Genomic DNA, 22,383 nt, shown 5'->3' with positions numbered 1-22,383 from the left:
GCCTGAAGAACGTAGAGGAAGCGTGGGTATCCTAGAGCTCCCGTCTTTTCCTGGGGCCACGTGCACCCATGGGCTGGCACAGCACTCACCAGGACTGTGATGGTTCCATGGAGCGGGCCCATGGTCTGCAGCGTTTCCCTCTCATCTTCATTCCTGTATTCCCACTCCACACCCATGGCGATGAAGGTTCTAGAATTGGGGTCCAAGTGATTCTCTTCATTTAAGATGAACTTGCCTGTCTCCAAGTTCTTGACAGCTGAGAACGGTAAAAGGGAGCACACAGGCACTCCAGCGTGCTGCTGCTAATGGGGAGGGGGTCACAGGGTTTTTCCCAGCTGCCCCCTCACCGATAGCTGCCACTAGGTGGTCTGTCCTTGCCAATAGTAGCTCAACTTGCTTTGGGAGTCACACCCTGCTCTTGATTGCTCTACCAAGACCAGGCTAACCTCTGCATGGGTCCAGTGCCCCCTGGACAGGGTGGTCTTCCACGCTTCTGCAAACTGCAGGAGCATGGCCTGTCTGGGACACAGGGTTGCAGCTGCTGTCAGAGAAGCCCTCTGATCTCAAGCTCTGACCTCCCCAAGAAGATGCATGTATGAAAGCCCAGGAAGTGGACTGGGCCAGGTGGACTAGGGCTGATGCACGTCTGTCCATCAGGGGCTGTTGATCTCAGGACCTGGCCACACAACCCAAGCCTTTGAGCCTGGGTACTCTGCTCTGACCTTTGGTACCCTGACTCCTGGAAGAATGGGGTCTCACAGCTGTTGAGACATTTGGGCTCTGACTCACACAGATGGTGGCTGGTGGTGTCGGCCTCCTGGATGAGCAGGTGTCTGGCTCCAGCGGGGATCTCAAACATCTTGATGTACTCTTTAGGGGTAGAAAGGAAGCCAGATGAGAAGACAGGAAGCCACTCCAAGGCACACGCCCCAGGAGAGGCCTCCCCTCCAAGGCAACTCCACCATAGATACTCCCAATTGCACTTGGTAGGAGAAGGGTCAACTAGAAATCTCCTCCACTGAACAACCAGGTGGGAATCTAGCTCCCTGTCATGCTGGGAGTCTAAGATGCCCTATGTAGAAGGGAGGCCCCAGGCAAGCCACGTGGCCTATCTGCACCTCAGTCCCCACATCTGCAAACTACGTTAGAATCCCATGTGTGGGGGTGGCAAGGCCAGCCAGTGCTGAGCATCTGACCTGAGAGACCATTCCTGGCTCACGGTACCTCACCAGAGCCTACATGTTTGCTCTGAGGCCTTTAATAAGAAAACCAAAGAGATGTTGCTCCATGTCAGAGTCAGACTGACAAGCTACAGATGCAGTTAGCTGCTGTGGGTCAACCCATAGGGCTGGGTCATATAGAAGCCCAGCATCAGTACCAGGCTGTTGTGTTTTGGATGAGGCTTGTGGGTGTTCCCCATATGCTAGATTCAGGGAAGTCCTGATGGTAGCCATTTGCGGGCAGGAGAGAGGGAGGAAGCCAATGTCATGCGGCTGGGAATCCTGGAGGGAGGGCTGAGGGGGACTGACCTTTGTGGGCCCTTGACTTCATGCTTCTGAAGTCCACCTGTAACCCAGGCCCTGTTCCCCATCCTCCATATCTATTGTGGCTCAGAGTCAGGATCCCCAATCGGGTTCCCTTTCCCCTGACCCTCACAGCCCCAAGCCCCAAACAGTCACGGATTTATACAGAGCCTCCAGGGGTGTGGGCATGTGGAGGTCTAGCCCCACAGGGCACTGTTGACTTCCCACCATAGGGCAGAAGATGGGGCTCCTCACCTTGCTTCCTGGGGGACCTCGTGAACGTGCCTTTCACCACTTTACAGTGGGTGTTGTCACCTCCACACACGCCACACTTGTCCTCCTGCTTGCGGGAGCCAATTACCCCATCACAGCCCACCTTCTGCAGGGCAAAAGAGGGCAGGGGACCTTTAAGACCACACCCTTGCCTGCGTCCCCCCATCCCCCATAGTACCTGATCCCTCCCACAGCTGAATTTGTATACCTCTTCTTAGCAGCTCCTGACATGGGGGATGAAGGACTTTGGAGAGAGGCAGACCCCACGTGGCCATGATGTGCCATGTGCCCTCTCCCTGCCTCAGTTCGTGTAGAGCACAGAACCTATCCTATTGCAGCATCTCTGCCCTTAGCCCCTCCACACTGCCCTTCGCCAAGAGCACCCACCTAGCACACCCCAAGGTGGCCCTGAGGGGTTTCACCCAAAGCTTAGGCTGCTTTGTTCCAATGGAACAACAATGAGGCGGTGGAATCGTCAAGAGTCAGAACCTAACAAAAGGTGTTCTTGACATTGTTCCTACATCCTGCTCACTCCTTGAAACATCCCGGAGATGCTGAGGCTTGCCTTGTAAGCATGGAGAGCTTAGTCTGAGCCCAGATGCCACATTCTACTGGACTCATCACCTGTGTGTCTGGGCACCAGAACCAGAAAGTGTGTCGTGGAAGACTTTCTTGTGTGTTAATCGATGTAGGAAAGCCCAGTCCACCATGGGCAGCACCATTCCCTAGGCAGTGGATCCTGAGCAGATCAAGAGCCTTGGTCCACACTGCCTCATGGCACTCACCCTGCAGTCTCCACGCACACAGAGGCTGAAGGCGTCCTTGTAGGAGCAGCGTGTCCCATCATGCACCATGCGCTTCATGGACACCACCTCCCCTGTCTCCTTGGATTCACAATAGAGGTGGCATCTCTCCTTGGCTGGAAGGAGAGAAGCAGGGTGTGAGGCTGGAGCCTTCTCAAAAGAGCATCACACCAGAAAGAAAAGGCCCAGTGTTCTCAGAGCTCATCTGCCCCACTCCCAGTCCCTGAAATCTGTGCTCTGGGAGGACACACACACAGAGGGACAGGTGATGGCAACCTCCTTCCTACCTTTTCGGCTTCTGAGACTTTGACTCTGGTGCTAGCAAGCCTTAGGAAGAGATTGCCCAAGAGATCCCGCCAGGATGTGTATATACCCCACATCCTCCATCTTTACAGCCCTGCCTGATGGAGATCTTCGACTCTGCAGAGGCAAAGTGCTCTTTGCCCAGTCTCCATCGCAAGAGCCTTCTTCAGAGCCCTCCCTCACTGTGGGTGGGGATGTAAATGCGTGCAGCCTCTGTGGAAATCAGTGTGGTCGGTACCTCGGAAAACTAAACCTATGATCCCCATGTGCTGTGCTGCACCACTCGTGGGAACACATCCAAAGGAGTCTAAGTCAGCACACCATTAGAGACACCTGCACATGTGAGTTGTTCACAAGAGCCAAGGTATGGGACCAGCTTAGGAATCTATGGACAGAGGAGCGGACCAGGGAAATGTGGTGTGTACACATGGAGCTTTATTTGGATGGAGGAAAGAAGACAATTACATTGTCTTCAGGAAGCTGGGTATAACGGGATTTATCATAGTAAACAAATTAAGCCTGCCTCAGAAAAACAAGTATTACATTTTCTCTTGTGTTTAGTGTGGTGAGAAGATAATTGAGGGACAACATGATCAAAATGTGACAGACATGTACTCTTTTTTTTTTTATAAATATTTATGTTGTTTTTTATTTTATATGCATTGGTGTTTTGCCATGGGTGTCAGGTCCCCTGGAAGTTGAGTTACAGACAGTTGTGAGCTGCCATGTGGGTGCTGGAATTGAACCCAGGTCCTGTGGAAGAGCAATCAGTGCTCTTAACCACTGAGCCATCTCTCCAACCCCGACAGACATGTATTCAAGTGTCACAGTGAAACCCATTGTTTTGTTTAATGAATGATGCTGATTAAAAAAAAAGAGAGAGAAAAGAATCGTTTTCAATCAACCAAATGCAGCCAGTACCAAATGCAGCCAGACCCTCTCAGAGTCAACCTCCAGCCCCTGGCACTTTTCTTGTTCTGCATGAATTTATCAGAAGCAATTGATACACTTGGTCGCCAGGTTGGGTATCTTCCAGCCCCATCAGCTCTGTCACCCCTCAACCCTGCATCAGCACATGTAAAGCACAGCAGGTGACTCCAATTGGTACCTCAGGCTCATGGTACCTCATACACATGGAAGGGAGAAGGTCTCAGGTGAAGCAGAACTAGCCTTTTATCACCACGCCCTCCATGTGTGGGCTCAACCCATAACCGACTGGAACTACCTGAGAAAGGATTGCATCTGTACCAACCTTGTATGCACATTTCTTTGTTATTCTCTAACTCATACACATTAACAACTGAGGTGGTTTTGAATGGGAAGGGCTCATCTGTTTGAATACTTGGGCCTCAGTTGGTGGAACTGTTTGGGAAGGATTAGGAGGTGTGGGGAAGGAGTGGGAAGTGTGCCTTGCTGGGAGAGGTGCCACTGCAGGTGGGGCTTTAGGTTTCAAAGGGCTCATGGGATCCCCAGGGCTTGTTCACTCTCTGCATCATTGTTATAGACCAAGATGTGAGTTCTCAGCTGGTCTTTCGAGCCACCATCATGAACTCTAGCCCTCTGAAACCATAAGCCAAGTCGATTTTTTTAAAAAAATATTACCTTGATCATGGTGTTTTATCACAGCAATAGAAAAGTAACTAAATAACAACCATTTTCATGGCATCTCTGGCATGCTAGGTAGTATGCGCAGACACTCCACTCCTGTATACAGGAACTTGAACATTCATGGAGCTGGGTATCCTATGGGGGGCACTAAAACGGAGGTGCAATTGCCAAGCACTCCTCTGCCTAAAGTTACTAATATTTCAGTTCTGTAAGACACAAAATAAATGTCATTTAATGCTTCACCTGTTTGGTTCACAGTTTCTGTCACACGCAATGGAAAGTAATGTAAGAGAGGGTGGTGTGGTGGTTGATTTCAATTACCAGCTTGACACAGCACTGAATTTCCTGGGGAGGATCCCAGTGAGGGATGGTCTAGACTAGGTTGGCCTGTGGCCATGCGCACAGGGGATTGCCTTCTTCGCTTTAACTAATGTGGGAAGACCTAGTCTGAAATCGAGTAGCGCCATTCCCTGGGTTTGGGTGCTAGGTGCTATAAAAGGGAGAAGGAGCTGAGCTCATGTCTGCCTTCGGGCATCCATTCTCTCTCTGCTCTCAACTGTGAAAGCATCAGGAGCCTGTGGCCTTGATGTCTCCAGTACGATGGGCTGCAACCTGGGACTGTCAACTTGAACAAACCCTTCCTTCCTAAGCTGTGTCTGTTGAGACATTTTGTCATCGCCGCAGAAAGGAAACTACTTATCAGAAGTCACCTGATCGCTCTGCAGGGTCAGCCTCTGCTCTATCCCACACTTGTGGCAGCGTGCAACTCTAGCCTTGTTCCCTGGATGGTCACTGTGGGAGCTGCACCCTCTGAGCTTCCAACCCAGCAACCTCTACGTGTCCAGTGCTCTGGTTCCCCTGGGATGGATGCCACGCCCCCAGCCCAGAGCCCTTGTTCAAGAGTAGGACCCCGCAGCCACACTAGCCAGCACTGTACCATGTTGCCAGACCAAGTGTCACCACAGCCTTGCCCCCTGCAGGATCAATGGTATATAAAACAATGCATGCCCCTGCCTGCTCCACCTGGGGTCCTGTGCTGAATCACCCTCTCATCTCCCCAGGAAGCTCACCATCCCGGTGCTCATGGGGCAGCCAGTGGTGCTGGGCATCGCCGTGCTCAAAATACAGGTCCCACTGGCGGCACTGCTCCTCCCGGAAGTCAGCCAGGGCGTTGGGGCAGTCCTGGGGGTTGCAGAGCTGGAAGTCGTAGGCCAGGCCAGAGCAGGTGCGGCCCCCGTTAGCTGGGCTATGAGAGAAATCAAAGATTCCCCTTCTTGGGGTCTCTAGAAAAAGATCTGCCCATGGATGGCATTTTTAGGGAAACTCTTGAGGCTCAGGTATGGAAGGGGGACCTCTGCAGAGTAAACAGACACAGCCCTACTGGGACCCGGGTACCGCTCCAGCCAGGCAGACCTTGGGACATCAAGACTAGAAGGAACTGGCAGTAACCATCCCCATCTGAGCTCTCTTGAGAAGGCAGCCTCTTTCCTGGGCATGCCACCTTCACTCTGGCATTGAAGCCCAGGACTGTTCATGGGCACAGATCTGTGATTGCATGTTAGGATTCTGCCTGCTCCACTGGACTACAAATCCCAGGATAACCAGGGCTGGTTGAGCCTCCCATATGCCCTCCTAGGTCCTGGGCACACAGAGCTGGAGCTGTCGTGCAGCAGAAAACATCCAGCACAATCCTGAAACTGTGAAACTGCACATGCGTGAGGCTCTACCAGACAGCTGGTGTAGGGCTGGGTCCGTCCACCTTAGAAAACAGGAGCTTTAGGAACTTCCCCACTGTGCGGAGAACAGTTCCACCCCACCAGGTCCTTTTGTGCTTCTAGCTCTCTACTGGGCTCTAGCTCTCTTCCCAAAGCAAGAGAAAATCCCTCAGCTCTGCTGAAGGGGCCACAGTGTTCCACCTTCCCGCCAGGCTCTGTGCGGGAGGACAGCCTGGGCTCCAGAAGGCTTCTGTGTACAGACGGGGCAGCCAGACACAGGTCAGCTCTTCTTGACCTTGATGAAGATGTGACCCTTCTAACCACAGCAGTGACTGCTGATCTTTTTGGCTCCCTGGGAGACAGTGTTTGGGGCTGACAGAAACAGAGAAGCTGCCTCAGGGAACAGAGAATTGGAGTTTATACTGACTGGCTTTGTGTCAACTTGACACAAGCTAGAGTCACCAGAGAGGAAGGAGCCTCAGTTGAGGAAATGCCTCCCTGAGGCCCAGCTGTAGCGTATTTTCCTAATTAGTGATCCATGAGGGAGGGCCCAGTCCTTGGTGGGTGGTGCCATGCCTGGGCTGGTGGTCCTGGGTTCTATAAGAAAACAGACCTAGCAAGACAGGGAAGCAAGCCAGTAAGCAGCACCCCAGGATGGCCTCTGCATCAGCTCTTGCCTCCAGGTTCCTGCCCTGTTTGAGTTTTTGTCCTGACTTCCTTCAGTGGTGAACAGCAATGTGGAAGTGTAAGCCAAATAAGCCCTTTCCTCTCCCCACCTTGCTTTTTGGCCGTGGTGTTTTGTCACAGCAATAAGAACCCTAACTAGTTGCCTTAGTGAGACCAGACAGACAGGATATGTCCAGGGACTTTTGAGCCATCCTGAACCTGGCCTGCTTAGAGACTGGCAATCAGTTTATGATTTTATGAGACATTCTAATGTGACAATATTTTCAGGTAAAGCAAAATTAAATCCCCAGATAGTCCAACACAAGATAGACAAATGACCCCACCATGTGTGTGAGCAGTCACAGAGCTGGCAGAGAAGGAGGGAAGGGCTGAAGGGAAGGAGCCTGGGTACTGGGGCATGAGTGGCAGCCCCTAACACTGCCTCTCATCTGACCACAAAATAGCTGCTTGGCTCCAGCTGCCACTGTCTGGGCTGCTGGCATCCTGTGACCCATGAGAACCTCCTTTGTGGCACCCCCAACTCCCCATCTCTGTCCCACTTTCTATCCTCCACTCCCTAGGCCAAGAATGGCAGAGGAAAGCTGTGTCTAGAGTGGATTGTGGGCCCCAGAGTAGTGACCAAGAATTGATGTTTCTAGGGTGTGACGGGCTCTGAGTCAGGGAAGGAGCCCTCCCTCAGCACTCCAGCTTTCTCCCGGGGAGAAATAAACACAGGGAGGTTTGCCTTGTGCTCTCCCTGAACTTGGTAGGTAGCAGTGCAACGCCCAAGGCCATACAAATCAGGCCCTGGGACCCTCAGCAACGTCACGTCAACTCACTGTGGGTTGTCACACTGGCGGGTCCTGAACTTTACACCTGTGCCACACGTGCGCGAGCAGGAGCCGAATGGAGTCCAGGCGCCCCAGTTGCCGTCGCGTTTGAGGATGTCAGGGGTCAGCCAGATGCAGTGACCTTTAAAGCAATGCTAAGCGAGAGGAAGGTGGGCTGATGAGATGGTTCGTCGGGTAAAGACCCTTGCTGCTCACTGACCTGAGTTCCATCCCTGGGACCCACATGGTGGAAGAAGAAAAATGACGACCCCCATGTTGTATTCTGACTTCTGTAACACATGCCTCGTGCCCCAAATTAAAAGCAACAAAAGTAATTACAAAGACAAGACGGCACGCCCTTGACCCATCGCCTACACCAGAGTGGCTGAAGAGGTTTTTGTCCCTCAGTGGAGCAGTGTCTGTGATGGCTGCCCTAGACCATCTCTGAAGGCCTGGGGCTAGGGGCTGTAGTATCTGATCTGAGGGTGGAAGAGGGGCTCGTAGAGTCTGATCTTCCTGTTCCTGAAGATCAGAGCACTCAAGTCAAATAGGCCTCACTTGGTCTGTGACAAAAGAATGGGATGTCCAGGCCCACCCTTCAGGGCCTTGTCCAGCCTGCTCTGAACCACCTGTGCCTGCGGTGTATCATGTTTTCAGGATAAATGCCCCCCTCCCCCCCATGCCTGGACGAAGATGTAGCAAGAACAACGAGCCAGAGAACTGGAGACATAGCTACATATCTAAGTAGACTCGGGCTATGGAGGAGGAAGACCAAGAACATAGGAAGCAGAACACTGGAGCAGAAAAAACACTAAATTCCATCGTCTCATCCTTCCCAGGGAATAAGCTTATAAAACCCTATGAGAAGGTTAAGATTCCAAAATGTAAAACAGTAGATTAGTACTTCAGAACATCAGAATCCAACAAATGGTTTGCTGGCTAGAATAAGAAAACATCACTCAAAATAAAGATAATTAACAGCACAATACAAATGACCCAAACTGGAAAATCATCATTTTTTTCTACTTGTACATGTGCATATGTGAGCATATGTACATTCATGAATGTGTGTGTGCATGTTGCGTGTATTTGCATGTATGTGGAAAAACACACACATTGCACATGTGAGTATGAGGGTGAATACATGGGTGTACTCGTGTCTGTGTGGGGCCCCAGACTATGAATGCGGAGCCAGCAAGATGGTTCAGCAAGTAAAGGCACTTGCCACTAAGCCTGATAACCTAAGCTTGATCCCTGGCATCCATGTGTAGAAGGAGAGCCCTGACCTGAAGCCTGCAGGGGCTGTCGTTCTCTGGAGTCTCCCTCTCAGAGCTCTGAGTACGTGTCAAGGACTCCATGTGACGCTGTCAAGTTGGGCAAGCAGACACATGGCCAGCAGTAGTGACCAAGTGATCCTGGCATCTCTTTCCTGGGCCGTGCTTACTCCAGCTCTCCCTGCAAAGCTTCCCTCGCTTAGACAAGGTGGGGGAAGAGAGGAACTCACAGACATGCTCCCATCAGCTGGTGAAGGAAATAGAACTCACAGGCCAGGAGGGACACTGTGGGCTTGATGTTTGTGTCCCCTCAAACTCATGTGCTAACTAAAGCCTTAATTCCCAGTGTGGTGGTGTGGGGAGGTGGGGCTGCGAGGAGTTCCTTAAGTCATGGCCCTCACTAAATGGATCCATGTCCCTATCACAAGGGAGAAGAGGAATTCACCCACACAGTGACACTCAGGGCTGTGTAGTTCTGACTCACCTTGCCAGGCGCACACATAGTCCCGTCGAGTGGGGGACCCTTCTTTGTCTTGCAAAAGTAAGGGTTGTCAGGGTGACTGCACCACAGCTGTTTGCAGGGGTCAAAGGTCCGGAACTGGAAGAGAATGCCCTCAGTTTATCAGGCTACCCCCCCCCCCTTTAGCAGGCTACCTAGAATGCCACCCCCTCAACCCCATACTATAACCTGAACTGGGCTGTGAGCATGCCTATGTGGGTGGGTGCTGCAAGCGCCCATGTGTTTCTGGGGCCACGAGGACCCACTGTGGAGATGACAATGTCTCTGGGTATCGCTGGGTCCCCGAGTCTCCAGCCTGGGAGACTGCCCATCTGGTGGAGCTTTGACAGGCAGACGGGACGCAGAATATCTTCCGTGAAAATCGAGTGGGCATCCCTACGGCCCTGGGCAGAAGCGGCTGATGCCTTAAGTGCCATCGCCGCAGGGCCCTGGGGACACTTGCTGTGTCCCTGCACTCACCGCAGTGCACATCATGTAGCCCAGGCCAAAGTCGAATCGACACTGCTCGTTCATGGAATAGTGCAGCCCTGGGAGCTGAGGCAAAGCCGGCCAGTCGTGGGCGAAGGGATCGTCACGCAGGCAATCATAGGAACTGTAAGGGGACACGCGGGTGCCGCACAACCTTCAGTGTGGAAGCTGAGGTCCTTTTGGGAGTCACTATGGTGGCCAAGACTTTATCACCCTGGCCTTTATCTGTGATGTCTCAGTTTGCCTCCTCCACCAGTTTGAGGTTTCAAGAGCTGGCTAGGGCAGCTTCTGGCCTACTCAGTGTCAGAGTGGGAACCCCCCGAAAAGTGGGGTCCTTTCTCAGCACCAGGCTCTCTCACCCATCCCTCGCGTGTCAGGCTAGAGGCCTCAAGGTCTGAGAGTTCGGGTTGGACCAAAGCACACTGGGCACTGTGCCCTCATAGAATTGAACCCAAAGAGGGGCCACCCTCGAGGGCCCAGGGAGGTACTCACTGCAGGTAGCGGCCGAGCTCCTGCTGGCTGCAGCGGGACCAGTGGAATCGATGGAAGGCAGCCTGGACCAAGGGTGCCATGATGCTGCCCAGCCGTACCTCGTCACCACAGCGGTTGCCTTGCCCATCATGCTCCATGCCCAGCCTGTGTGGGGAGCAAGGCAGCCTGGCTGGACCCTCGCCTGGCTGCACTGACCGGCCGTATCCCCATACCTCAACCAGCAAGGCATTTCTAACAACCACAGCGGGCATCTCCGGGCGTCTCTACTCTGACCCACTTTGACTAGAGTTGTGGAGCCAGAGCCACCCTGTGAAGAGGACACCCACAGGCAGGCCCCTCTCCCTGTCCCCAAGGAAGGCCACCATTTCCTGGATGCACAGTGGGGGCAGGGCTATCTATATCCCAGAGCATTCTGGGTACTCCTGGATACACCCATCAGCTCTGCAAAACCCATTAATACTTACCTGGCTCCAAGATTCAGGGTCTTTACTGATACCTGGAACATGCATATTTGAACAGAGTCCTGGCTTTTTGACCCTGGGCTACCCTCCCTCGGAGCCTTCGTGACCCCAGGACTTGAATGGGATAACGGCACAAGGCCCTTGGCTCCCTTATGGCCCAGAGCTCACTCTGCCCCCTGGTGCTTTTTGTCTTTGATTTGATTTGTTCTGTCAGCAGAAAGCTGAGGCTGACCTCTGGCCAGAATGACAGGAAAACAAGGCTAAGTGGCTTTCCTACATGACTGCTCTTCTCAGGCACAGGGGAAAGCGGTCAGCCCGGAGCAGAGGATCCGATTTCTCTGTACAAGGATGCTCAGGCCACTTACACATGACCAGTCTCGTGAGCCACCACAAATGCCGAGGAGAAGCCGTCCTCATGGTTCAGGGTGCAGCTGCGGACCGGGTGGCACATCCCCGTGACAGGAGCATAGCCTGGGAGGAGACAGAAGGCGGCTCCAGCCTCCAGGCCTGGAGTCTTACTCCCAGGCAGCCCCAGAGAGGACCCATCCCCAGAGCAGTCCTGCAGAATTGACTGCCCCCTGCTGGTGGAACTCAGAAGACACCCGCACTGACAGCAGGCCCCCTGCCCATCCACAGAGCTTGGTGGCCACTTTGCCTGACACAATCCACAATGCCACTGGCACAGGTCTCTGCTGGGCCTTGTCTGTCACCTAGGCAGCTTCCTGCCTGCTCTCTCTTCCTCACCCTGTGGAATGACTCTGCTTCTTGCTGAGCGTCCCCTGTTACCATTTCCATCCTTCTACGCTGCTGGCTTTCGTGGGTTGTCCTTTGCTTAATACACATAATACACATAAATCATGTGTATCTATGATTTATTTCAACCTCCAACCTAATAATAGGTATAAGTATCAATTTATTACAATGTTGGCTTTATAAACAAGCTTTAAAAATTACACTGGTGTGTGTGCACGCGTGTGCATTTGTGTATGTGTGTGTGTGCACACACACAGACACACACAGGCGCATGTGCAGGAGGGCCACAAAGCCTTTGTGGAGGTCAGAGGACAACTTGCAGGAGTTTCTTCTCTCCTCCCACCATGTGGATCCCAGGGATTGAACTCGCGTCCTCTGGCTTGGCAGCAAGTGCCTCTACCAGCTGAGCCATCTCCCCTCACCAGCCCAAAGCTTTTATGTCTTCACTCCTTTTCTTATCTGTTCTTCTATCGCTTACTAATAGGTGTCTATTGACATCTTCAACCACGTAGTTTGGACAATTGCTTTTCTTTTATATCTGTTTGGTTTTATGTAGTTTGAACCCTTGCGTAAAGAATCACTTGGTAACCTATCTCAGTAGCCAGGGGAAGAAACAACCCTGAAGCCCGGACTCTGGACACAGTCTCATCTTCAGGCTGTCAAGCCCTATCAGGTTTATCCAGCCATTCCTGACCTTCCTCTGTTCCTTGGGGTGCAGTTGTTTTGTTTTTTTTGGGGGGGGGTGAGATGGGGGCCAGGGCCATGATACAGGCTCTGATGGTTTTCTAGAGCCAGAAAGTTGATACGGCCAACCCAGACACTCAGGCAGTTAAGGTAGCCACACCCCCTCTATGTCCTGCCCCTTTTCTCTAGGCTAGCCCCTTGCAGGCCCCAGCTTCTTCGCCAGCATCTGTAGGCACCCAGCTAACCTTGCATGCCCGAGGGCCCGAAGTCCTGCCGTGTGAGGAAGATGGCATGATCGTGGTACTCATCGTGGTCAGTGTCCGGCTTCTGCTGGAGGTAGGCCCAGCGGCAGACATTCTCCAGACTCTGAGAGGGGTTCCCAATCTCAATGAGGCTCATGGACTACAGTGGGCGGAGACAGACAGAAGGACGGGGTTGGCATCTGGCAGATTACTCGGGGTTGAACAGGGAGTTGTGCTGACTGAGTTTAGCCACTGGGAATCTGGTCCAGGACCACGCAGCTTCCTGCTGGGCCACTCCCATTCAGCTCCCCTCTTCTGAACGGAAGAGAAGGTCACCCTCGCCTGCATGAGTTCCACACTGTCAAATGTGAAGTGGGCCTGCAGACCTGTCTCAAGTCTCCCCTCTACCAAGCTCACTCCTCAGTTAGAAGCAGGACCCCATTAGCCCTAGACTGTTGGGTGGGGGGGGGGGCTCATCATGCCACCCCGGCCCTTCTACAGACAGCTCACAATTGGCAGCTTGCTTCCTCTAGTACTAATGACTGAAGAGACAACATAAGAACACACGCATGTTGAACACAAAGGTTTGGTCTACTAACCAATCTCGGTCTAGCCTACAGACAGGGGAGGCTACCACACCACAGTCCTAGGGACTGTCAGGCTGCCTTTCCCACTTGCCCCACAGGAGTCAAGTAATTCTGAGGTGTGTTACTGTCACCTGCATCCAAAAGAACTCAGAGCAACGCACTCCGCCTTTGGTGAGAAGCATGAGCATTCGAGGCAAGGACACTGGCTGGCAAGTGAAAGACAGCAGCCAGCTGACCGGCATGCCCTACACCAATGTGGGAAGAGATCTCCGGCCAAGTCTTTGAAGAGACTGGAGAGTCCAGCCAGAAATGTACACTCAGGTATTAGGAGCAGCAAGCAGGAGGGGACCAGGACCCGAGGCAGGAGCCAGGTTGACGCAGGGTAAGAGCAAATTGGTCAATACTATGCAGACAGAACCTCTTCCCCCACCGCCAAGAGGTTCTGGAAAGAGCTTGAAAACTCGGGTATCTTCAGGGGCCATGTCCACTGAACACTGGCCCATGGCTGGCATTTAAGAAGAGAGGCCCAGGCTTGCCAGACCAGATGTCTCTATCATGAATGTAAAGTTTACACACTCAGTGGGTAAAGTGCCAGCCCAGATCACAAAAACCTGGGTTCAATTCCCAAGCACCTCCCAACCCAATAGCTGGGTTAGCTTGAATGAAAATGGCTGTAGCGGATAGAACAAACTCCCACCCCTCTCCCCAAGTCACTCACTTAAGAACTTCTGAATACAGCATCTCCTCCCATGGAAGGATCCCCTCCCCACCTTGCAGACAGGGCCCCGACCCTGCAGTGGCCAGAACACCCCCACCACGCCACAGACTGGACACTGGCTGATTGCATCCTTCCCCCAATGCTGGGCTCCCATCCTGAGCCTCTCTTGGCAGACAAGGTGATTTCACTGCCGCGGCAGGATAATTTATTGAAATATTGATTTGTGTTTTTGTTCTTGTCTTGTTTTGTTCTCTGTCTGTTCCAAGAAGGCAGACTGTTACCAGCGTTCCCCAGCCCCAAGGGGTTCGTGCTATGGGGATAGAGCTCCAGGGGTCTAGGACCCACTTCCTAGCTTTGGAATCCCAAGGAAGATCTCTATAGGGCAGGGTAAAGAGACAGATTTGGGGAGCATTGTCCCAGACAGGAGTTGCACTACAGAGGGGGACCCCAGGAAGGCAGGACTTCAGAAAACAGCAACTATGTGCTGTAGTCTGTGAGCCTTGCTGTGCAGGCAGGCACCCCAAGCGACAAGGAGTGGGAAGTACATACATGGCCATCACTTGACGTCTGCTGGGGGAGTGATTTTAGTACTCCAGCCAATACCACATTGGTAAACGCTCGAGTCGCTTCTATAAAAGGATGCGGCATTTGCATAGAACCTCACGCCTCCTTCTGTATCCTTTAAATCCACTCTAAATGACTTGTACCATGTACCACAGTGTAAGTGCGGAGTGCTGGTTGTTAGACTGATTGTTTAGGGAATAACAACAAGATAAAAGCCTGCATATGTTCAATACAGATGCCATGCTTCCTCCTGATTATCCTCCATCTGTAGTTGGTAGAATTGGCAGAAGCGGAGCTGGGGGTGTGGAGAACCAACTGTATTTTCTCCCAACCTTTCCAAGGTTTGGCCTATCTCAAGCAGGCATCAAGGACCCAAGGGACAGTTTTCCTGTTCTTATAGGGTCTGGAGAATTTTGGGGGTCACAGAGGGCCCTGCCCAAAGGTTAAGTCTGGGCTAAGACATTAATATTGCATCCAGTGGCAAGGACCAGACCCATGTGCATTCTAGAAAGAGCTGGTTCTTGGGCTGGAGAGATGGCTCAGAGGTTAAGAGCACTGGCTGCTCTTCCAGAAGTCCTGAGTTCAATTCCCAGCAACCACATGGTGGCTCACAACCACTTATGAGACCTGGTGCCCTCTTCTGGCGGGCAGGCATACATGCAGACAGAACATTGTATACATAAAAATAAATAAGCAAGTATATGAATAAATAAATAAATAAATAAATAAATAAATAAATAAATAAGCTGGTTCTTGCCAGAGAGGATGGGAGTCAGGGAGGGGAAGTCAGGAAGTGTGGCCATTGTACTATGAGAGGGTTCAACATCTGGGTGTGTAGAGAGTTAGGACCATGGGGGCAGGGACAATGAGGCAAGGAGAAAGGTGATTTCTGGTTTTGGCGAAGGATGACAGTGGAGACAAGGGAAGGGTGTGTGGGGAGTGCCTGATGGCTTAGCAGGGAGGATGTGGGATCTGGTCACAGTGCTGGGGACAGTCCATCATGAAGATGTTCTTTCCTGTACAGTGTGCTTACCTGGTGCAACCTCCAGGGAATACCTCCTCCCTGCTTCCCAGGGTAAGAATCCAACACGTAATAGGTCAGACGCTCTTCCTCCAGGCCAAGGGGGAGCCTGGAACCCAAGCTAAGCTTATAGAACAGAGGCTTAAGGGGCTGAAAAGCAGCGGCTGCCTTAGAAGCAAAAGAACTTTCTGCCTTCTTCCTCAGGGCCCCTTTCCTTCATCCCGCTCCCCCCGTCAGCTGCCTTGTCCCACGTGTCCTTAAGGATTCCTCTGAGGAGTCTGGAGAGGTGGATCTGTGGCTAAGAGTGCATATGACCTTTGCAGAAGACTTGAGCTCACAACCACCTGGAGCTCTAGCTCCAAGGGACCCTCTGGTCGCTGTGGGCACCCCCACTCTCACTCCTATACCAACCCCTACCTACCTCCACACACAAACACACAGTTTTAACATTTTTTTAAAAGAGCTCTTCTTGAGGCAGCGATATCTGGGACAACTGGGGCAGGCCTGGGAGACACGAGTTGGCTATGGGCAGGCCAAGGTACCCAGAGGCCGTCCAATTGCCTCTGGGTCAGCTGCAGGGACCCTGCTAGAAAACCCTGGGTGCCCAGTGGGTGCTGGAACCCCCAGAGTGTTGATCCTGTATACACTGTGTCTTCCTCTACATGCGTACTTATGATAAACTTTGACCCTTGCAGGCACCTTATGGCTTCTCTCCACCCCATCTGCATCGTGGGTATCTATCTACCTCTGCAGCCGGGCGAGGTGATGATTCCGTGTCCTGGCAGGACGAAGTGAGACGGCTCCTGATTTCAACAAGGTCGCCCTGAACAGCGAGCAATTTAAACGTTGGGAACTTTTTGTTTCTGGAATTTTCCATTTAATATTTTCACATCACAGATGGCAGGTATTCCGAGTCGGGATCTCCGGCGGAAGTCACAAAGGCTGGGAGAGCTGTTTGTCTCATTGGCCTTGGCCATCTGTCTTCCTCTCTGCTCTGGAAGCGCCCAGCACCAGACTCCTACTCATCTTTGCATCCGTTTTTTTTCCCCTAGGAAAATCTTTGTGTACCTGTTCGCAGGTGTGCTGGGGTTGGGACGAGCGAGCAGGAGACAATCCTCAGTGTGTGGGAACCTGACTCTGTAGGCCCGTGGTGCTCTCGCAGTGAGAAGGGCAGGTGCCTGGGGACTGGAGCAGGGGGCGGCACGTGGTGCTACCTGGGAGTGGACTATGGTATAGCCATTCCCCGAGGCTGAGTGGGAGCTGGAGGGTCTGTCTCCCAATGGAGTGAGGGCTTGCGTCCTGGGGCACGGCTCTTCACAGTGACAGCGGTTCTGTAACTCTGATCCCAGTGTGGAGACCCCGGAGGGGCCAGGACCACTGTGCCTGCAGAGTGGGGGTGTGGAAACTGGGCCCATGACCCAGGGTATAGAAGTCCTGGTGGGGGAGCAGACCCTCCCCTTACCATCAATGAGTCTAGTCCTTCAAGCATGGAAAGAGAGGGGGTCTCCAACGAGGCTCACTGAATGTCCCACGGGGACCTTAAGTGGTCACCCTCCTAGTATGTGTGGGCTTTACTACCCAAGATCCTTGTTTCCTTGCTATAAAGGGCTAAGGCTAGCCATGTGTTGTTCACTGGGCATACATACATGCTTATCACAAAGAGAATGAATGAATGAGTGAGTGAATGAATGAATGAACAAAAATAAATATACACACACCGAAGAGTCACACTGGGGCAGGGAGGGAAATACAAAGCCTAGAGGCCGTGGGAACGATAGATGCGTCTAGATGAAGAGGGCTGGAACTCCTGGAAAGGGGTCATCAGTAGGAATGGACCCCTGTGCCGATGGCAACAACCAATTCTCCCAGGGTGTTCATAGCCTTCTGGTTCTTTGAGGCTAAGTCTCTGCATGTATCTCATTTAAATTTCAGAAGTGTCTAAGAATAGGCACTATCATTATTTTAACTCCCAGATGAGAAACTGTCTCTCATACCATTAAAGCCACTGACTCCCAATCCCACAGGTAGCGGAGGCAGAACTCATAGAGAAGTTCTGCCCTCCAGGTAATTCCACCTCTACACAGAAGGCAAAGGAAGGACAGGCCCCAGAGGCAACCACCAGGTGGCGCTGCTGCCACAAGAATGAAGTGTCAAGACCCTGCAGGAGGCGGGCAGGCTAACTAGGGAGCATGGCCTGTTCCTCTTGGCTGGGCTGCAGATCCGAACTGCTGACTTGCCTGTTGGGCAATGGTAACCCTCTATGCCCCCCACACAGCCTCTGGGGCCTCACCCTAAACAAACCAATTAAGACTTATTTAAAAAGTTGTATTCCATCCACTGCCCTCTGACACTTGGGCTGTTTGCGGCGGAAAGCCCTGAAATATTTATGTGCTTCCCTCCTTCAGTCAAGGAGACAGGAAAATGGGATCTGCCGCCTGGAGGCCAGGCTCGGCACTTGGCAACAGTGAGGCTCTGCAGGCTGGGTGCCGTCCACACGTCTGTGAGCACACAGGTCACACACCCAATCCCGGCGCAATGGACAGGTAGCCTGGAGCTGGAGATGTAAGGCACAGGCGGTGCTCTGTGTTCTTGGATAATTCGACTCCTCCAGGCTCCCTGGACACAAAGTGCTTGGGCTCAATCTTAGCACTCAGCCTACAGCTCAGGGGTGTGACCTGTGACAGTGTGGGCAGGGCATACCGTTGGCAATAGTCAGGGTTAATGTCCATCTGTCAGTCTGTGATCACCTGGGAGAGCCACCTGTGAGCATGCCTGTGAGCGACTGTCTTGATTCCGTTCACTGAGGTGGGAAGACACACCCACCACGGTGGCGCCATTTCCAGACTGGAATATGTATGGAGACAGGACCTGAACAGAGCGAAGCGTTGGTTGCTCTTCACTTTTGACTGTTGATGTGACATGACCAGCTACTTCAGACGCCTGCTACTCTACCTTTCCTGCTCCCATAACCTGGAACAAAACCCTTCCCCCTTAAGTTGCCTTGGTCAGAGTATTTTAGCACAGCCATGGAAAGAAACCAAGACACAGTCCATACCCACAAGTCCTCGTGCCCCTCGTCCATGCTGGCAAGTGACCGCGTGGCCCACTCAGTAGCGCTAGTGCTTCAGGCTCCAATATGGCTTCAGCTAGAACATCCCAGAATGTTCTAGCCCCAGGAAGCCTCAGGCTAGCCCTCCCAAACGCACAGGGGTGAGGTTTGCGTTAAAGAGCGTTCACGTCTCAATCTCGGTATTGTTGATGTTGGGGCCTGTTAGCCCCCCTTTCTCTTTGTCTCTCTCTGTCTCTGTCTCTCTCTCTCTGTGTAGAGAAAGGGTGTTCTGTCTGGAGCATCTCCCAAGTTATAACAGCCAAAGTGTTTCTAAACATCACCTTGAGTCCGTGAGTGGGGGACGGAGTGGCAGAGTCGCCCCTGGTTGGCAGCGTTGGCCAGAGGGGAATGTCATGGGGGGGTGCCTGGGACAGCTCATCCAAGGTCTGTGCCCTCTATCCCACTAGCATGGCAACATCTGGCTCATTCTAGAGACAAAGTGGCTGCGGTGTGTGACCCTCTGAAGCCACATCCCCATTGTCATATGGATGGTTGACAGTGATTATGGGTGTTTCTCTTATCATAGGGGGGGTATCTACCAGGATGGCAACAGAATTCCTGAACCAGTGGGCTGTGCCAGGCTCCCGATAGGATGAGGCTGTGTGTGAGGATTCCCAATCTACTGCCATTCTGAACTTGCAATTCTTGGCCTTCAGAGCTATAAGGCACAAACTTCTGTTGCTTATTAAGTATCCACTCTAAGGTGTATTTGTTATAGGGGCTCGAATGGACTCAGACATCCCCCAGTGGCAGTGTCTAGACCTAATACCTTCTCATCTACTCTAGACCCAAGGCATCTGGGTGAAGAGGTGTGCCAAGGACGACTAGGGACTGGCCATTATGCCTTGCCCCACTGGGATGCCAGAGGCATTTGCCAGGCTAAAATATAGACTGTGCATGACCCTCCAGGTCCCCGATGCAAGGCTGTCTGGAAGAAGCCACCACTTCTCATCCTGGCCCCACTGTGATGGCACATGTGATATCTTGGGACACATGGCAAGAACACAGTGGTGCCGCTGATCCAAGGCTTGCTGTGGAGTCCTCTCCTCACAGTGTGTCTCTTCCGCCTTCTCCTGACAGACAAGGAATGTCTGACCTTTCACCTCAAATGCTGACCGAGTCCAACAAGCATCTCATGCTCTTGTGTTGGCCTTCACAAGACACCTTATGTCCTCGGAATGTCCCCAAGTCTCTCATCTCCATTCCCTTTGATTTCCATCATCCAAGGAAATATTTAAAATGAGAACACTTGAGTAGCTTTGGTTCCTTCTCAAAAAATCAATTGAAAAGCCAGTTGCTATGCAACCCACGAGTGCGGCTGATGCTCGGCTCCCTGGCTGGTGGCATATTGTGTAAAATATGATAATCTCTTTTCTTCTGATTTTTTTTCAAAGAAATGGAGAAAAATGTTGTTTTAGGAAAAACTTGAGATAACTCGGAGGCCTCCCATAAGCTGGAGATAAACAACATGTCACTCGCGTACGCATTGCCAATTTTACCCCTACTGGAGCCTAGTGGGACCTGGGACCAGGCGGGAAGGGACCAGGAGAAGGAACGTGGTACATTTCCAGTATTAGGGATGAATAGTAGGAGCCGTGGGCCCGCACCACTTTCTGCCTAAGACCAGGTGATGGCTTCACACCCCGGAGTGTATTCTGACTGTGGTAGACACAGCCTAGGACCTCCTGGCTGCAGCCACCTTGGTTTTGTGGGGCTTAAATTCTTCCAAAGAGGAAGCTTTTTTATTAGTGACCTGTCCCATTGCTGGGATAAAATGCCTGGCAAAGGCAACTTAAAGGAGGAGGGGTCGATTTTGGCTTTCAGGTCAAGGATGCGTGGAATAGAAGGGAAGAGGTCATGGCAGGAATGTAGGGCATCTGGTCACGTGACATCCACAATCCAGAAATTCAAGCTGCTTTCTCCTCTGTGTTCAGTCCAGGACCCCAGGCTACGTAATGGCGCCACCCACCTTCCAACTGCACTTAACCAAATCTAGAGAATCCCAGAAACTTGTTTCCGTGGTGAATCCAAATCCTACCCAGCTGACAAGTTTAACCATCACGGTCCCCAGCAGGAACCCAGAGGTCCCATGCAGAGTGGCTTCCCAGAGTTCATCTGTTACTGTGAACCATGTCCATCCCTAGGGTCCCATCTAGCAGCCCAGCTTTGTTTTCCCCATTACTGAGGGTAGGGGCAACAGATTCTGGTCTCTGCCTGGCCGCTCTATCCACGGTCTGACCCACCTCGTGGTGTTAACTTTGTGCTGGGCATCTTGTCTGTCACGAGACAAGGAGCAGCTGTGTTGCTCTCTGGGATGTTCCTGCACATCCCAGAATGCACCGGGAGGCCAGAGCTCCTGAATTCAGAGTTCATCTCCTACAGCCATGGCAACCTTTGGAAACCCCAACACAGAACTTGCCCCCAGAGTGACACAGGACAGTCTGTGACCTGTGGCCGCAGATGCCGCCTGCACAACATAAATGCAGAAAAGAGAAACTCTCATAAGTAACTGGAGGGAGTGAGATTCTCGGGAAATTTATGGGGTTTAATCACTAAAAAGAAAACAGGGATTTTTTTTTAATATCTTGGGCTCAGCCACATTTGCCTTTCCTAATAATTCATCTGCAGGAGTTATTGGTGTGCGACCAACCAGGGCTGCTTGGTCGGGCTCTGTGGGCCCTGCCAGCTGCCCAGAAATGGAGCAAGCATGTCCTGCGTGGCCTGTGATCCAGAGGGTATACAGCCTCCCCTTGCAGATGCCGCTTCTGTTCCTGCAGCCTGGGGCTGTTTTCCACAGCCAAGCACCAAGCCTCTTGCTGTTTAGCTCAACACCATTCCCCAAGGGGTCTGTTAAAGTTGAGGTGTCCTTGGGGTGGCAGAACCGTCTGTAGGAGGAGCCTCGTGGGAGGAAGTTAGGTCAGCGGGGTCATGCCCTAGAAGAGGGTGTGGTGGCATCAGCTTCTCTCTTTGCTCCCAGCTTCTCCACAGCTCTATTCTGGGGGCGAATTCCCATCGCTTGCTCCACAGTCCTCACGCTGTTCCATCGTGAAAGTTTCCAAAGTCACAGGTTGAGCAGCTATGGTCTGAAACTCCTGAAATCACCTCCACATGTGTGAGTGTCCGTGGGCAAATGTGCACCACGCACATGCCATGTTCATGCAAGGTCCCACAGAGGCCAGACAAGGGAGAAGACGTCCCTGGAACTGGAGTCTCGCTCAGCTGTCTGTCATCCTGTAGACCCTGGGAACTGAACCTAGTCCTCTGCAGTAGTAAGAACTTTTAATCTCTGAGCCATCTCTCCAGCCCGGCTGCCAGGAACTTTGCTCTCTAAATTAGCTCTCCTCCACAGGCGTTGTCGGGTCACAATGTTTGCAGGTGGAATTTCAAAGTCAGACAGCCTGTATGATGGTGGTTCCCTGCGCTGATGTCACCTAGTGTTATCACAGTCATCTTAATTTAGTCCACTGTGAGGTCAGCACAATGGCAAAGTGTCTGCTTACACATTCCTCGGGATCTGTGCCCACTCAGACTGTCTGTCTTTATCATTAAAGTTTCACTCCATGGATTTTACCATTGATTCTCTTGGGTTTTTTTTTTTAATTTTTTTTTTTGATTCTTTTTTTTGATTCTCTTGGGTTTTAACAGGAAAAAAAAACCTAACTTTGTCTGCTCTTTGCCGATATTAGTTTCTCATCATTTAAATCTAAGAAAAAATTTAGAATCACAGTATGAGAACCACTTACGTGTCAATAAACATGCATCTTGATTA

At 52.0% G+C, this 22,383-nt stretch overlaps 1 protein-coding gene across 1 annotated transcript in view; it reads right to left on the bottom strand.

The window, feature by feature from the left end:
• Positions 1-22,383, bottom strand: part of Adamts2 (ADAM metallopeptidase with thrombospondin type 1 motif 2) — a 197,592-nt gene that overhangs the window by 16,123 nt on the left and 159,086 nt on the right. The window contains exons 6-16 of the mRNA XM_050158608.1: positions 12,619-12,775; positions 11,302-11,407; positions 10,476-10,619; positions 9,975-10,107; positions 9,480-9,593; positions 7,731-7,876; positions 5,581-5,756; positions 2,582-2,715; positions 1,779-1,902; positions 790-870; positions 90-256 (exon numbers count right to left, since the gene is read on the bottom strand). Of these exons, the coding sequence (XP_050014565.1) occupies positions 90-256; positions 790-870; positions 1,779-1,902; positions 2,582-2,715; positions 5,581-5,756; positions 7,731-7,876; positions 9,480-9,593; positions 9,975-10,107; positions 10,476-10,619; positions 11,302-11,407; positions 12,619-12,775 (1,482 nt within the window). The remainder of the gene's footprint in view (positions 1-89; positions 257-789; positions 871-1,778; positions 1,903-2,581; positions 2,716-5,580; positions 5,757-7,730; positions 7,877-9,479; positions 9,594-9,974; positions 10,108-10,475; positions 10,620-11,301; positions 11,408-12,618; positions 12,776-22,383) is intronic.

This window comes from Alexandromys fortis, unplaced genomic scaffold, assembly GCF_014885135.2.
Source record: "Alexandromys fortis isolate MF-2015 unplaced genomic scaffold, M_Fortis_MF-2015_v1.1 scaffold_99, whole genome shotgun sequence".
Taxonomy (NCBI): domain Eukaryota; kingdom Metazoa; phylum Chordata; class Mammalia; order Rodentia; family Cricetidae; genus Alexandromys; species Alexandromys fortis.
This window is presented reverse-complemented; position numbering and strand designations above follow the sequence as displayed.